Raw genomic sequence first — 14,217 nt, 5'->3', positions numbered from 1 at the left:
GCTGGCGGCTGTAACTAGGAATGTGACTACTCGCGCTGTGGCTGTAACCGTGCCTGTGACAGGTTTCCCTGACTGAAAAAGTTACCAAACCGGGTCTACTAGACAGATGCTACAAATGAAACAGCTTCCTTGCTGAAGCCATCGCGAGGTGCCATATGAGCATAGAGAGGCAAGAGCCCACCAACTAGACCTTACAAGGCGAGTGTGCCTCGCCAACCTTTAACTAAGGATATGGCCTCTCGTTCCTGTGACAGCAACCGTGCCCGCATCCCAGGAGAGGGCAATAAAAACAGCCAGGTTCCTCCCGACTGAAAAAGGTACCAAACCCAGTTAAACTGTTTACAGTTAAAAGTTAAACTAGCCGTTCTACTAGGCAGTTAACATACTGCAAGTTAAACAGCGTCCTTGGTGAGGCCGACGGGGCATCATCGCGACGATCCAGAGCGTAGAGGACAAGGTGTCCCCATGCAATGTCCTTGTGAGGTGATCGTACAGCAGGGGAAAATACACCCAAGTAGGGGTGCTGTGCACCATGTCGTAAGACTGGTCATTGCTGGAGCCCGCCCTCACAGAGACCAATCCTGTAAGGCCGGCCCCAGGGCGGGTGTGGGAAGCCACCTTCACCGAGGCCGACTCCCCAGGGTCGACCCTGTGTCCGTCGTTGTCGCTGCGGCCCGCCCCCCATCGGTGAGGGTGGTGTCGACTTCATGGGTGCAGTAGTCTGCCCTCGGGCTCCATCTCTTTTCCTTGTTCATCAATGGTGTACCTTGTGCGCCTTCCGTAGTCGGTTCTGGAAGTATTACGGCAGTAAGGGTGGGCAAAAACGGGCATGCAGTATGAACGTGACGGGCAAGGAACCTACCCCTTAAGGGTACTGCTGGAATTAGTTTGTAAGAGGAGGGGGACATTTTCCGGAAGCGAACTGGGCAACTGTCATTAAATAATAAAGCCAGGGTGATACCCTGCGGAAAACTCTGAAAAGGAACACTGGCACAGGGAATAGGAGTGACTAGAGGGGAAAGGAAGAGAAAAAGATCTTCCAGGAAACTAGTCTGTAGCAAAGTAAGGTAACTACCAAACAGAGCAGAACTTTAGCGGAAAAAACCCGGACAAGTGAAAAAGGTGGGGGGGGGGGTACCTTAGATGTTGAGAAGGCCAGGACGCCCCAGATGGGTCGCTCTGAGTCGTTGTCGATAGGAACTGGTGTAGTGTCCATGTTGGGGGAACAGTTGAGTAGTCTAAACTTCTGTGTTTACGTTTTATAAGTGAGCAGCTGCTTGCATGTCGGGAAGAGGGGCCACGCAGTCTGCAGGCCGAGCTTATATAACCTCGGCCTGTTGTGCGCGCAGCTTGGGTGGTTAAAGTCAGCTTCCAGACATACGTTTTCTCTTCCTCAGAAAACCCACCGTTTTTGGGAAAAACAGTGTTCTTATCTATGATGAGTCACACAGTTATTAGTCTTGCTCCACACCCACCCAAATGGGTGGCAGCTTTACAGTCATGTGCATGCATTTCTGATCGGGGAGAAAAACACAAGCCAGAATAAGGGGACCTTATTTATTAATTAATGTATACAGAGCAACCTGCTGTACCACAATATAAATGATGTCGTATAACATGACTGAGTAGAATGCCAGTACTGCAAAGATGCAACTAAAGAAATAAGTCGTAGCACATTATTAACAGAGCCTAGTGGCAGTTAGCCAAAGCAATGTTACTAAAGAAATAAGTCGTAGCACATTATTAACAGTGCCTAGTGCCAGTTAGCCAAAGCAATGTTGCAGTACTCACAATCAGCTTAATGCTATAATTAAAGACAACACCAGAGTTAATTGAGTGGCACAGCCAGTACAGTATGTATAAAATATATTCTGTATACACAGAAGGCATAGAAAAGATAGATAAGAATTTCTAGGGGTAATGATATGCTAGTGCCTAGGTTACATGTAAAGTCTGCAACCCCCAACTTGCACTACAAGTGTGCACTTGACATATGGTAAGTAGCTGCGGGCAGCTCTAGACTTAGGGATCCGGCGCAGCACCCCCCAAAATTCCTTATAGTAGAAAAATGTGCATAAAAGAAAACGTGAGGAGCTCTAATGGGCATAGATGTTCTGCAGTCAAGGGTGGAGGGCGGGTGTTTCAAGCGAAGCGGACCTAAGCTGGAGCGTAACTGAGGGAGAGACTCCTCATGCGTTTGCTTAAATATGCGGCCCCCCCTCCCCCCACCGCGCGCACAGCTCTCACGGAGCGCTGCATAAATGTTTTTTCTCCTTCCCAGAATTCCCCCACTTATTTCAAATAAGCAGTGGCCATTTCTGATCGGGGGAGAAAAACACAAGCCAGAATGGGGGGACCTTATTTATTAATTAAATTATACAGAGCAACTGCTGTACCACAATATAAATGATGTCGTATAACATGATTGAGTAGAATGCCAGTACTGCAAAGATGCAACTAAAGAAATAAGTCGTAGCACATTATTAACAGAGCCTAGTGGCAGTTAGCCAAAGCAATGTTACTAAAGAAATAAGTCGTGGCACATAATTAACAGTTCCTAGTGCCAGTTAGCCAAAGCAATGTTGCAGTACTCACAATCAGCTTAATGCTATAATTAAAGACAACACCAGAGTTAATTGAGTGGCACAGCCAGTATAGTATGTATAAAATATATTCTGTATACACAGAAGGCATAGAAAAGATAGATAAGAATTTCCAGGGGTAATGATATGCTAGTGCCTAGGTTACATGTAAAGTCTGCAACCCCCAACTTGCACTACAAGTGTGCACTTGACATATGGTAAGTAGCTGCGGGCAGCCCTAGACTTGGGGATCCTGCGCAGCACCCCCACTCTGCAGGCCAGCGCAGCCGGTTCCCCACCCCCCCGAAAGGCGAGGTGCCAGCTGGCCGCAGAAGTAACTTATCTAGGTAGTGGAATGACGTCTTGCCTGACGTAGGAGTGGAACGCATCGCTTTTCCACCTGCCGACTGCTCTGATTACTGCCGGCGCCAGGCCATCCTTGGACATCTGCGTGACCCTGCCAATTCTCAAGGAGTGAAGTGCATAATCGTTTGGAGGCAGTCCTAGTGCTCGAATGGCAGCACGGAGCACCCTTGTGAAATCTTGTCTGGTGACCGGGGCGCCCGTTTCGTCTAGGAATATAGGTCCTGGTTCCATGCCCCGTCGCCCTATGTAGTTCGCCATGGCATGGACCGACCAGTACTTGCTGTAGGGGTCTGCACTCAGGTTTAAAGTGGGGGTACGACCTGCACTGTGCTTGTAGGAGGCAAACGCGTTGTTGATCCTTGTCCGTGATGAAGTTATCTGGTCCAAGCGTAGTGTGCGTTGCCCCTTCCCCGCATAGGTCACCTTCCTTGGCTGGAGGCAGGCGTAGAAGGCGAGGGAGAAGAGCGCTCGGTAGCAGGTCTTCTCGTAAGTCGAGCAGCAGACACCTCGCAGGGCCCCCAGTAGTCGTCTGGTCACGGGCAATCATCGTGTGGGGAGCTGTTGAGCCTTGTTGCGCGCTCCCTTAAGCAGTTGTGTGACTAGGAACTGGCGAGTAGGATCCTCCCTACCATGCAGCTTGAACATGAAGGCGATCGCCGCGAGGTAAGCGCTGAGAGAGCGGAAAGCCAAGCCCCGAGGCAGCAGCGACTGCAGGAAGTTCGCCAGGGTCGAGGACGAGGCCTCGAAGGGACACTTCCGTCTCCTGTCGGCCGATACGTACGCCACGTACTCCGCCCACTTATGTTGATATGTGCGCCGTGTCGCGGGCTGCAGGGAGTCGAGCAGGGTCCTTACAATTTCAGGGTGAAGTTGCAGGGCAGAAGGTGTTGCGAGATGGCGGTTGGCTTCTCGGCGAGTCCTGCGTCTCGCAGGAACGAGGGCGGCAGTACCTGCAACCGGGAAAGAGCGTCACAAACCCCGTTTAACTTGCCCAGGAGGTGTGAGGGAAGAAGCGTAATATTATGGGTGAGCAGGAGGATCGCCAGTGGCCGGACCAGTTGCATGAGGAGGGGGCACCTGGCTGACATAGATTGCAGCACATTTACCACAGCAGCGTTGTCGGACCTACACACAAGCCTCTTGTTTGCTAACACTGGTGCAAAGATGGATATCCCCATGTAGAAGGGGTAAAGTTCGAGAACCGCAATGTTGAGCCGGCTCCAGGCCGTAGGCCAGGTACCCCTGAACCGGGTCGCTCGAGTGTGAGTCCGTAACCCTTGGAGAAAGCATCCGCACACATCACGAGGGACGTGGCGCACCCCCATCCAACGTCTGGTGGAAAAACCGTTATCCCATTAAATGCGCCAAGGAAAGTGTGCCAGGCTCCCAAGTCGAGCTTCGCCTCCGCGTCCAGCAGGCAGAGGCGTGAGGGACTTTGTACACCTTGTGTGAGCGGGTGGAGTCGTCGGAGGAAGGCCCGTCCCCCCGGTATGACTGTCGTGGCAAATTGCAGTTTGCCGATAATCCCCTGCAGGTCCCGTAGAGGAGGCTCTCGGCCCCTAGGGCATCTTCCACTGCACCATGTACTTCATCCTCTTGTCGTCCGGCAGCCTTATCTCCATACGTCGGGCGTCGATTTCAAGTCCATGGAAGGTGAGGCAGGGGCAGGGGCCCTCGGTCTTGTGGGGGCCAAGGGAACGCCTAGGTGCTCGCAGAGAGCAGTGAACACCCGTAGGCTCCGCAAGCACTCGTTGTAGGTAGAACTCACGAAGAGGAAGTCGTCCAGCACCTTCACGACATCCCGCACGCCGAACTTCTCCGCGAGGAGCCATTGCAGGGCGCTGGAGAACGTCTCGAAGATCCTGCAGGAGGGTGCAGCCCCCATGCTGAGCATCTTCTCGTAGTAGTACCGCCCCCCGTAGGCGAAGCCGAGTAGGTGGTAGTCGCTGGGGTGGACCAGGACGATCCGAAACGCCTCTGCTATGTCGCACTTCGTCAAGTGTGCCCCTGGCGAGCGTCTGACCACCAAGGCCACCGCGTCGTTGATGGACTGGTAGGTCACTGTTGTCGTCTCCCGCAGGATGTTGGCGTTCACGCTCTCAGAGGTATAGGGGTAGCTGAGGTTGTGCAGGAGCCTGTATTTGCCCGGCATTGACTTCTCTCTCAGGGCTATGGGAGAACACTTGAAGTTCTCAAATGGGGGGACCTCGAAGGGGCCCGCTATGTGCCCCAGGCTCAGTTCCTTGTCGAGCATAGGCCCCACTATATGTGGCAAGGCCGTAGTTGCTGGGGGGTTACGAGAGGAGAGGGGAGTCCGCGCCCCCTCGTAATCGAGTAGGAACCCCCCCCCCCCAAAAGCCTCCCACGACATAGTCCCAGAGGGGGTAACCCACCAGGAAAGCATCAATTGCGTCTGTGTCCACTGGCGTTGTGACGTGTGTCTTTCTTCCTGCCCCTGGCCTGTGGGGGGCGACGGGAACGCTTCTCCTTGGCAGTGGTGACTCGAGGTTGTGCTTGGGGGCACGGGCCGTAGGCAGGGTGTTGCTTGTGGCAGCGCGGGCAGTAGAGCTTGAAGGTGCAGGAGGAGACGGAGCAGCCTGCCCCGGTTGTGTGGAAAGCGTAGCAGTATCCCCTTCTCCCACTTAATATTTCTAGTAAGACTCCCAGTAGGGGAGTTTTCTTTTCCTGGTCTCCAGTTCACTTTTCTTCTTGGGTCCTCTTTTTGTTATCGGTCTTTTACTTTATTATTTTTAGTTTAGTTCATTTATTATGCACCCCATACCCATCTTGTGGGCGGTAGTGGAAAGGGTTACAGAGGTACATAATGGGCTCAGGGACTGAACCCCACAATTCATTTAGCTAAGCAAGTTACAATCTTGATGAGCTAGTTACAAAATTCAATATAAGTCGTCACATCAACAATGGGTTCGAGATCGACCTCAAGTACAGGTTCTAAATTAAGCAACTGACATATGTGGAGAGCTAGTGTCAAAATTTATATGTTTGTCCTGCACACCGCCCCCCATCCAGTGGGCAGCGGTGGATAGGTTACAATCACTTAGTTACTACCTACAGTTAGCAAACTGGGGATATTTGGCTAAAATTTCTGGTAGCAGATCATTTTGAATGAAATATTGACACATCGCTGGAACATTGGTTATAGAATTGTCTCTAAATTCACGTATCTTTTCGCACTCCATCACATAGTGACGGAGGGTGTGCGAATAATTTTGTTGACACAGTTTACATTTGGTCAGGTCTACATCAGCAGATAATGAGAATTCCCAGAGATACTTGTAACCGAGTCTTAGCCGAGCAGTAGTAACATGTTGAAGTCTGCTGATTTTATTGGATGATCCATAGATGTGTGGTTCCTCTTGCATGATAGTATGATGATAGATGGAATTACTGGTGTCAATTTCACTTTGCCTCAGATCTACAAGATCTTGTTGAATGGACCACATGGAGATGGATATTCAGGGCTGTGAAGGTTTCAGTGACTTTTCTGAAATAATTTGTAATTGTATTTGTGCTGCTTTTTCAACAATGTTCCCCCCTCTTTTACCTCTATTTTTTATATGTACTCATCACATCTTTTCTTTTTACCCATTAGTTTTAAGCTGTAGTCATTAATGTTTTTCCTGCCCGAAACGCTTTGCGTAATAGTGGCTTTAGGCATTGTATGTACTAGCTCTATCTATAAAGCCAACAAACTTTGTAAATCTCTTTATGTATGTACCTTACCTAAATAAAGATTATTATTATTATTATTATTATTATTACTACATAGCAGGTACTGTAACAAATGGAGGGAAAAAAATTATAGTCGCAGTCATATATAATCCACCACCAAATGACAGAAGACCTAGACAGGAATATGATAGAAACAACATGGCCACCATTAACATAATAGAAAGAGCAGCTTCTGTTGCTAGCAGGAATGGATCTGGACTACTAATTATGGGAGACTTCAACCATGGGAAGATTGATTGGAAGAACAGAGACCCGCATGGAGGACCAGAGACATGGAGAGCTAAGCTGCTGGACGTGGCAACAAGAAACTTTCTAAGCCAGCACACCAAAGAACCAACAAGAATGAGAGGAGAAGATGAACCAGCAATGCTTGATTTGATATTTACCCTAAATGAATGGGATATAAGGGAAGTTAAGATGGAAGCGCCCTTGGGAATGAGTGACCACAGTGTATTGAACTTTGAGTACCTGGTAGAGCTAGGACTTATCTCCCCCCAAAAAGAACTAGGAATCAAAAGGCTGGCATACCGAAAAGGGAATTATGAACAGATGAGAAGTTCCCTAAGTGAAATACCTTGGGACACAGACCTCAGAGACAAGTCTGTACAGGGTATGATGGACTATGTTACCCAAAAGTGTCAGGAGGCAGTAAACAGGTTCATCCCGGCCCAAAGGGAAAAATCCGAGAAGCAACAGAAGAATCCATGGTATAATAGGGCATGTATGGAAGTGAAGAAACTGAACAAAAAGGCGTGGAGGAACTTCCGGAATAACAGAACACCCGAAAGCAGAGAGAGATACCAGAGAACCAGGAATGAGTACGTCAGGGTGAGAAGAGAAGCAGAGAAAAATTTTGAAAATGATATAGCAAACAAAGCCAAGACCGAACCAAAGCTACTCCACAGTCACATCAGAAGGAAAACAACAGTGAAAGAACAGGTATTGAAACTTAGAACAGGCGAGGACAGGTATACAGAGAATGACAGAGAGGTGTGTGAGGAACTCAACAAGAGGTTTCAGGAGGTCTTCACAATAGAACAGGGTGAGGTCACTGTGCTAGGAGAAAGGGAGGTAAACCAGGCGGCCTTGGAGGAGTTCGAAATTACGAGAGAGGAGGTCAAGAGACACCTGCTGGATCTGGATATTAGAAAGGCTGTTGGTCCAGATGGGATCTCACCATGGGTACTGAAAGAGTGTGCAGAGGCACTTTGCTTGCCACTCTCCATAGTGTATAGTAAGTCACTAGAGACGGGAGACCTACCAGAAATATGGAAGACGGCGAATGTGGTCCCAATATACAAAAGGGCGACAGACAAGAGGCACTGAACTACAGGCCAGTGTCCTTGACTTGTATACCATGCAAGGTGATGGAGAAGATCGTGAGAAAAAACCTGGTAACACATCTGGAGAGAAGAGACTTCGTGACAAATCGCCAACATGGATTCAGGGAGGGTAAATCTTGCCTTACAGGCTTGATAGAATTCTACGATCAGGTGACACAGATTAAGCAAGAAAGAGAGGGCTGGGCGGACTGCATTTTCTTGGATTGTCGGAAAGCCTTTGACACAGTACCGCATACGAGGCTGGTACATAAGCTGGAGAGACAGGCAGGTGTAGCTGGTAAGGTGCTCCAGTGGATAAGGGAGTATCTAAGCAATAGGAAGCAGAGAGTTACGGTGAGGGGTGAGACCTCCGATTGGCGTGAAGTCACCAGTGGAGTCGCACAGGGCTCTGTACTCGGTCCTATCTTGTTTCTGATATATGTAAATGATCTCCCGGAGGGTATCGATTCATTTCTCTCAATGTTTGCGGACGATGCTAAAATTATGAGAAGGATTAAAACAGAAGAGGACTGTTTGAGGCTTCAAGAAGACCTAGACAAGCTGAAGGAATGGTCGAACAAATGGTTGTTAGAGTTTAACCCAACCAAATGTAATGTAATGAAGATAGGTGTAGGGAGCAGGAGGCCAGATACAAGGTATCATCTGGGAGAGGAAATTCTTCAGGAGTCAGAGAAGGAAAAAGACTTGGGGGTTGATATCACGCCAGACCTGTCTCCTGCAGCACATATCAAGCGGATAACATCAGCGGCATATGCCAGGCTGACCAACATACGAACGGCATTCAGAAACTTGTGTAAAGAATCATTCAGAACTTTGTATACCACATATGTCAGGCCAATCCTGGAGTATGCAGCCCCAGCATGGAGTCCATATCTAGTCAAGGATAAGACTAAACTGGAAAAGGTTCAAAGGTTTGCCACCAGACTAGTACCCGAGCTGAGAGGTATGAGCTACGAGGAGAGACTACGGGAATTAAACCTCACTTCGCTGGAAGACAGAAGAGTTAGGGGGGACATGATCACCACATTCAAGATTCTGAAGGGGATTGATAGGGTAGATAAAGACAGTCTATTTAACACAAGGGGAACACGCACAAGGGGACACAGGTGGAAACTGAGTGCCCAAATGAGCCACAGAGATATTAGAAAGAACTTTTTTAGTGTCAGAGTGGTTGACAAATGGAATGCATTAGGAAGTGATGTGGTGGAGGCCGACTCCATACACAGTTTCAAGTGTAGATATGACAGAGCCCGATAGGCTCAGGAATCTGTACACCTGTTGATTGACGGTTGAGAGGCGGGACCAAAGAGCCAGAGCTCAACCCCCGCAAACACAACTAGGTGAGTACATGAAATGGACTCTGTTACCATCCTTAATAATTTTGTTGTATTTGTGTCTAGCTTCGGACACGAGCATGTTACAGTTATGTCTTAAAGAGTTGAGAGCATTTAAGGATGATAAGGAGTCACTTACAATTAATGTATCAAGTTTGGAGACTTGTACACATTTCAGTGCAAGGATCAAGGCAAATAGTTCAGTCTGAAGGGTAGAGGCCCAGTTGTTTATACGGACTCCCCACTCAAAGTATAGGCCATCGCCCATTGTCAGGACAACTGCACTTCCCGCTGCACCCGTGGTGCGGTGTAGGGAACCATCAGTGTATATAATTTGAGAGAGAGAATGCTCTGTGGACAGAGCATCAATATGGCTTAAGGCGTTGAGCTTTGCCTCAAGACGAAGCTTGGGCTGATCTCTAATTTGCTTCTTGGGTGGAAAGGGAGGGATTAAAACTGGAAAGGGTGTAACCTCCCACGGTGCAGGAAAGTGCCGTTGTTGTTTCTCTTGGTACAAATCATGAACCTGATACATTCTGAGTGAGTTCCAGTTTTTGTTATCCATTTGGAACAATGCTGATCTTTAATAAAGAAATTCTGGAGGGCTTGTGTGCAAGGATTAGGATGAGTTAGCCTAAGCATTTTTATATCAATTTGACAGTTAATTTCAGTAACACGATCAACAACTCTCAGAATATTAAGTTCCTTTCTCATATTAAGTATCTTTGTGGTACGAGGGCACCCAAGGATTATCCTCAAGGCTTCGTTCTGTAATTTTTCAAGCCCTGCAAGCTTTCTTTCAGGCATCAAAACAAGCATAGGTGCAGCATAATCCACTAAAGATCTGATGTATGCAAAGTACATCATTTTGACAATTCTGACATTGGCACCATAGCCTGAGTGATAACCTGCAACAGCCTTGAGAGCTCGGAGCCTCACTTTATACTGACGACAGAGTCTGAATACAACAGGACCATACAGTGGCACCTCAAGGCCAAGGTATTTGAATCTGTTTACATAGTCAAGCTGGGAGCCATCAGACAGTTGCATCTTGCGAACAGCTCCTCCCTGCCTGGGTGGGCGCCGATTTAGTATCTTTGTTTTCTCTGCTGAGATAATTAAGCCTAGGGTCCTGACATGAGTCTAATACAGAGTTAAGAGTGTTCTGCGTGTTAGCATACCCAGTGGTGTGTATCATTATATCATCAGCATAGCTAATGATGTGGACGTTGGGTTTGCTCGGTATAGAGTTTAACAGCGTGTTTATTAAGATATTAAATAAGGTAGGACTGAGGACACCACCCTGCAGGGTGCCTAGTTCAAAGTCTCTTGTTACACTCCTATGCCCCTGGAAAAATACAGATGACTTCCTGTTGGATAATTAACCCCTGATCCAACAAAGAAGCCGACCACGAATATTCATTCTTGCAAGCTCACTCAAGATAACATGTCTATTTGCAATATCAAAGGCAGACTTAAGATCTAGGAAGGTGGTATATGACTTTTCAGTGTGCAGGGTAAGAAAGGTGGTGATGCAATGATGCACACTCCTTCCATGCATGAAGCCATATATCTGGGGGGATAGCATGGTTCTTATTCTATGGAGGAGACGGTTTAGGACCATTCTCTCGAATGTTTTGCAAATGCAGCTAGTAAGGACAATTGGGCGGAAAGCATTCTTTTGATTTGGCTTGGAAATTGGAATGATTATACTGTTGGTCCAAGAGATAGGAAGTTCCCCATTAACATAGCTCATATTATACAGCTCAAGCAGGGGATTCCCTGGTACTAAAGGGAGCAGACGCAATATTTCATAAGTGATACCATCTTCACCGGGGGATGTTATTTTGCCTTTGTTTAGGGCCGCGAGTAATTCAAACTCAGTAAATGGCACGTTGCATTCATCTTCCTTGTGGAGCATGAAGTCAACGAGCCTTTCTCGATCTCCGTAACCAGCATTTAATCTGAACTGTATGTCTGGGGAAGGACTATTGAAGCTAGAGGTGGTTGCCCAAGCATCGACTAACTCGTTTACTCTGTGTAGAGGGTGAGGGTGTGCTACTTGGCCGATCTTATCGCCTTTAATTCTTTTAATATCCTTCCATGCCTGGCTGAGGCGGGTGTGAGAGTTAAGACTGTTAACAAAAGTTTCCCAGTTATCTTGCCTGAGCTCTGTCATGCGCTCCCTCGCCTTGGCTAGGGCTTTCTGAAAGAGCTTGAGCATTGCTGGCGTACGTGTTTCCCTATATGCAAGCCCAACTCGTCTGGCAGTGCGTTTCAAAGTACGCAGTTTGGGGTCATTGTAATAGGCATGGCGTTTATTACCTTTCATATCGTTGCGACTATTGGATGGTGCAGGGGGCCGACCTAAAGGGTCAGCAAACATCTGAATGCTCTGTACTAGACCGTCGTTAAATGTCTGGACTGTGGAGGGATCATAAGTGCTGTACCACTTTGACACATGAGCAACAAAGTCTTCACGTCGAGCAGGAGGAACACTGAGCCGTTTGCGTTTGAAAGTCCCACCGGGCAGGATGGTATTTCCTATACATAGAGTAGTCAATCTAGGGTGATGATCTGACAACAAATCTGTTACAATAGATGATGTGCACCAGACATGAGAGACGTTGAAACCAACACAGAGGTCTAGAATACCTCCACAAATATGTGTGGGTTCAAGGTCTCCCACAATCTGCACATCTTGGCGACTATTTAGTAGCGACAGCAGTTGATTCCCGTTACCGTTACTGAAGCGAGAGCCACCAATGTCCTTGTGTCTAGCGTTGTAGTCACCAAGAATGATGGTGGGCTCTGCTTGAGCGCAGGCCGGAAGATCAGTATAATTTAACTTTCCTGCTGGAGCATATAGATTAAATACATTGAGAACAGAGTTGCCCACATAGATCCTCACTCCATGATACTGTTGACCGGCAGTTTGTTTTTCTGGCAGAAGTTGATGGGGTAAGGATTGTTTGATGTATAGAATGCAAGAGTTACTGGATCTGAGGTTGTAAGAAACAAATGAGGGCAATTTCGGGGGTGAGGATCTTGCGGGAACTCTGCACTCCTGGAGACATACAATATCAATGTGTTCAGTTGTTACTTTGTGATGTAAATCTGAGAACCTTTTTTTAAGGGATGCAATGTTCCAGCTAAGGACGGATAACTTAGTTAATTGTGCATTTAAAGTCAGCATTATATATTGATATTATTAGTTCACTTAATATATATTATCTATATACATATTATCTATTGCACTACGGTATAAGTCCAGGAACATTTCTTAGTTTATTACCAATGTCACACATTTGCCTCCAATGGTCTAGTACAATTTGTCTGTCATTTCCAGCTATAGAGTCGTTTTGAACATACTTTAGCACAACTTTGGCAGTTAACCTGCGTGGAAGGACTCCACTACACAAGGTTTCAAGATCACTAGAAGTTTTCCCTGATGGGCAAGCGAACACATGTTTGGAGGGTTCAGGGGTGGAAGGGGGAGTTTGGCAGTCATTGCTTACAAGTCCCCTCATACACGTGACCATCATCGATATATCGCTGGTGGATTTTTTCTCATGTTGGAGTTGCTCTTGCAGCCGCTCCGTTTGCTGCTGTGACTGCTGCTGGTGTTCCTGCAACCGGTCACGAAGGGCAACCACTGCTTGAACAGTGAAGCAACCCAAGGGCGAGGTGGTAGGGAGGCTGAGGTTGCGATCTGTCTCATTTTGATCCAGTTCCTTATCCCCCACTTCCAGTTGACTGTGGGGTCCAGCTGTGGATGGTGGTCTCACAGTAGGTGACATTATCCCAGAACCAGGAAGTGGCCACTCTACATCAGGGAAAGGCCCACCACTGGCAGAAGATGCAGCACTGGCAGAAGATGCATTCACAGGTCTGAGCCAGAGGAGAGACGCACATACAGAAGAGAGAGACGGCTGCTGTGTACCACACTCACGGGCGTTTATCACCACTTCGACGACCAGCCCCTACCTGGAGGTCATGGCTCCACCACCACCACCACCCCAGGGGACCCCAAGATGCAGCCCTCTCGGTCGGTCAACATTGGTCTACCCAGTGGACCCCAGGACGGACGGACCCCAGTGGACCCCAGGACGGACGGACCCCAGTGGACCCCAAGACGGACGGACCCCCAGTGGACCCCAGGTCGTTCTGCAGACGACCCAGTAAAGATGGAAGAGGAACAACAACGACTCCAGTCTGTCCCACCAACATCGGTCTACCCAGGATGGACCCCAGGACGGACGGACCCCAATGGACCCCAGGTCGCTTGTCAAAGACCCATGGGAGGAGGAAGAGAGAAGAAAGAAGAAGATAAGACCAAGCTGGGTGAGACACGATGCCTAGTGTCCCTTGCTGGTGTCAGCATCATTGCATGGAGCGTAATTGCAAGCCAGGATCGTTTGCCTTAACTGGCCGCCCCTCCTGCAAGCATGTTGCTCTGTTGAGTGATTCTTCCTGTGTCGTGCAGACTTGATGTGGCTGTCAGAAGTGGCTCTCTGAAGGAGGCGTGCTGGAGCAACAGAGAGGAGAAGAGTAGGATGGGATTTCTACGTTGGCAGCTATTTGAGGTCTCGAAACTTGTAGTCCCTATAGCTGTGAAAAACCCCAATATACGTCTCTCATGGTGACTGACATAGGGCCAATTACAGATCAGCTGGGACAACCGAATTCCACGGTCCTGTGCGCAGTTCAAGTAGTAACGGCTTCCTGGTTGACCAAGGGTTGTTGTGCGTTAACGACAGAGAAGCGACGGAGGCAGTTGTGTTGAAGAAATGTGGTACAGGATTATCTACAAGACCAAGCAGTGATGTCGCCCAGCCA

At 48.2% G+C, this 14,217-nt stretch overlaps 1 protein-coding gene across 1 annotated transcript; it reads right to left on the bottom strand.

The window, feature by feature from the left end:
• Positions 1–4,560: 4,560 nt before the first annotated feature.
• Positions 4,561–5,202, bottom strand: LOC138350591 (uncharacterized). The gene has a single exon (XM_069301614.1). It carries the CDS (start codon positions 5,200–5,202, stop codon positions 4,561–4,563), a length of 642 nt encoding a protein of 213 aa, XP_069157715.1.
• Positions 5,203–14,217: the final 9,015 nt, after the last annotated feature.

Source organism: Procambarus clarkii, chromosome 46 (genome assembly GCF_040958095.1).
Source record: "Procambarus clarkii isolate CNS0578487 chromosome 46, FALCON_Pclarkii_2.0, whole genome shotgun sequence".
Lineage (NCBI taxonomy): Eukaryota > Metazoa > Arthropoda > Malacostraca > Decapoda > Cambaridae > Procambarus > Procambarus clarkii.
This window is presented reverse-complemented; position numbering and strand designations above follow the sequence as displayed.

Coding starts and splice junctions, on each gene's coding strand:
- LOC138350591 (XM_069301614.1), bottom strand. CDS start 5,202: ATGCTCGACAAGGAACTGAGCCTGGGGCACATAGCGGGCCCCTTCGAG.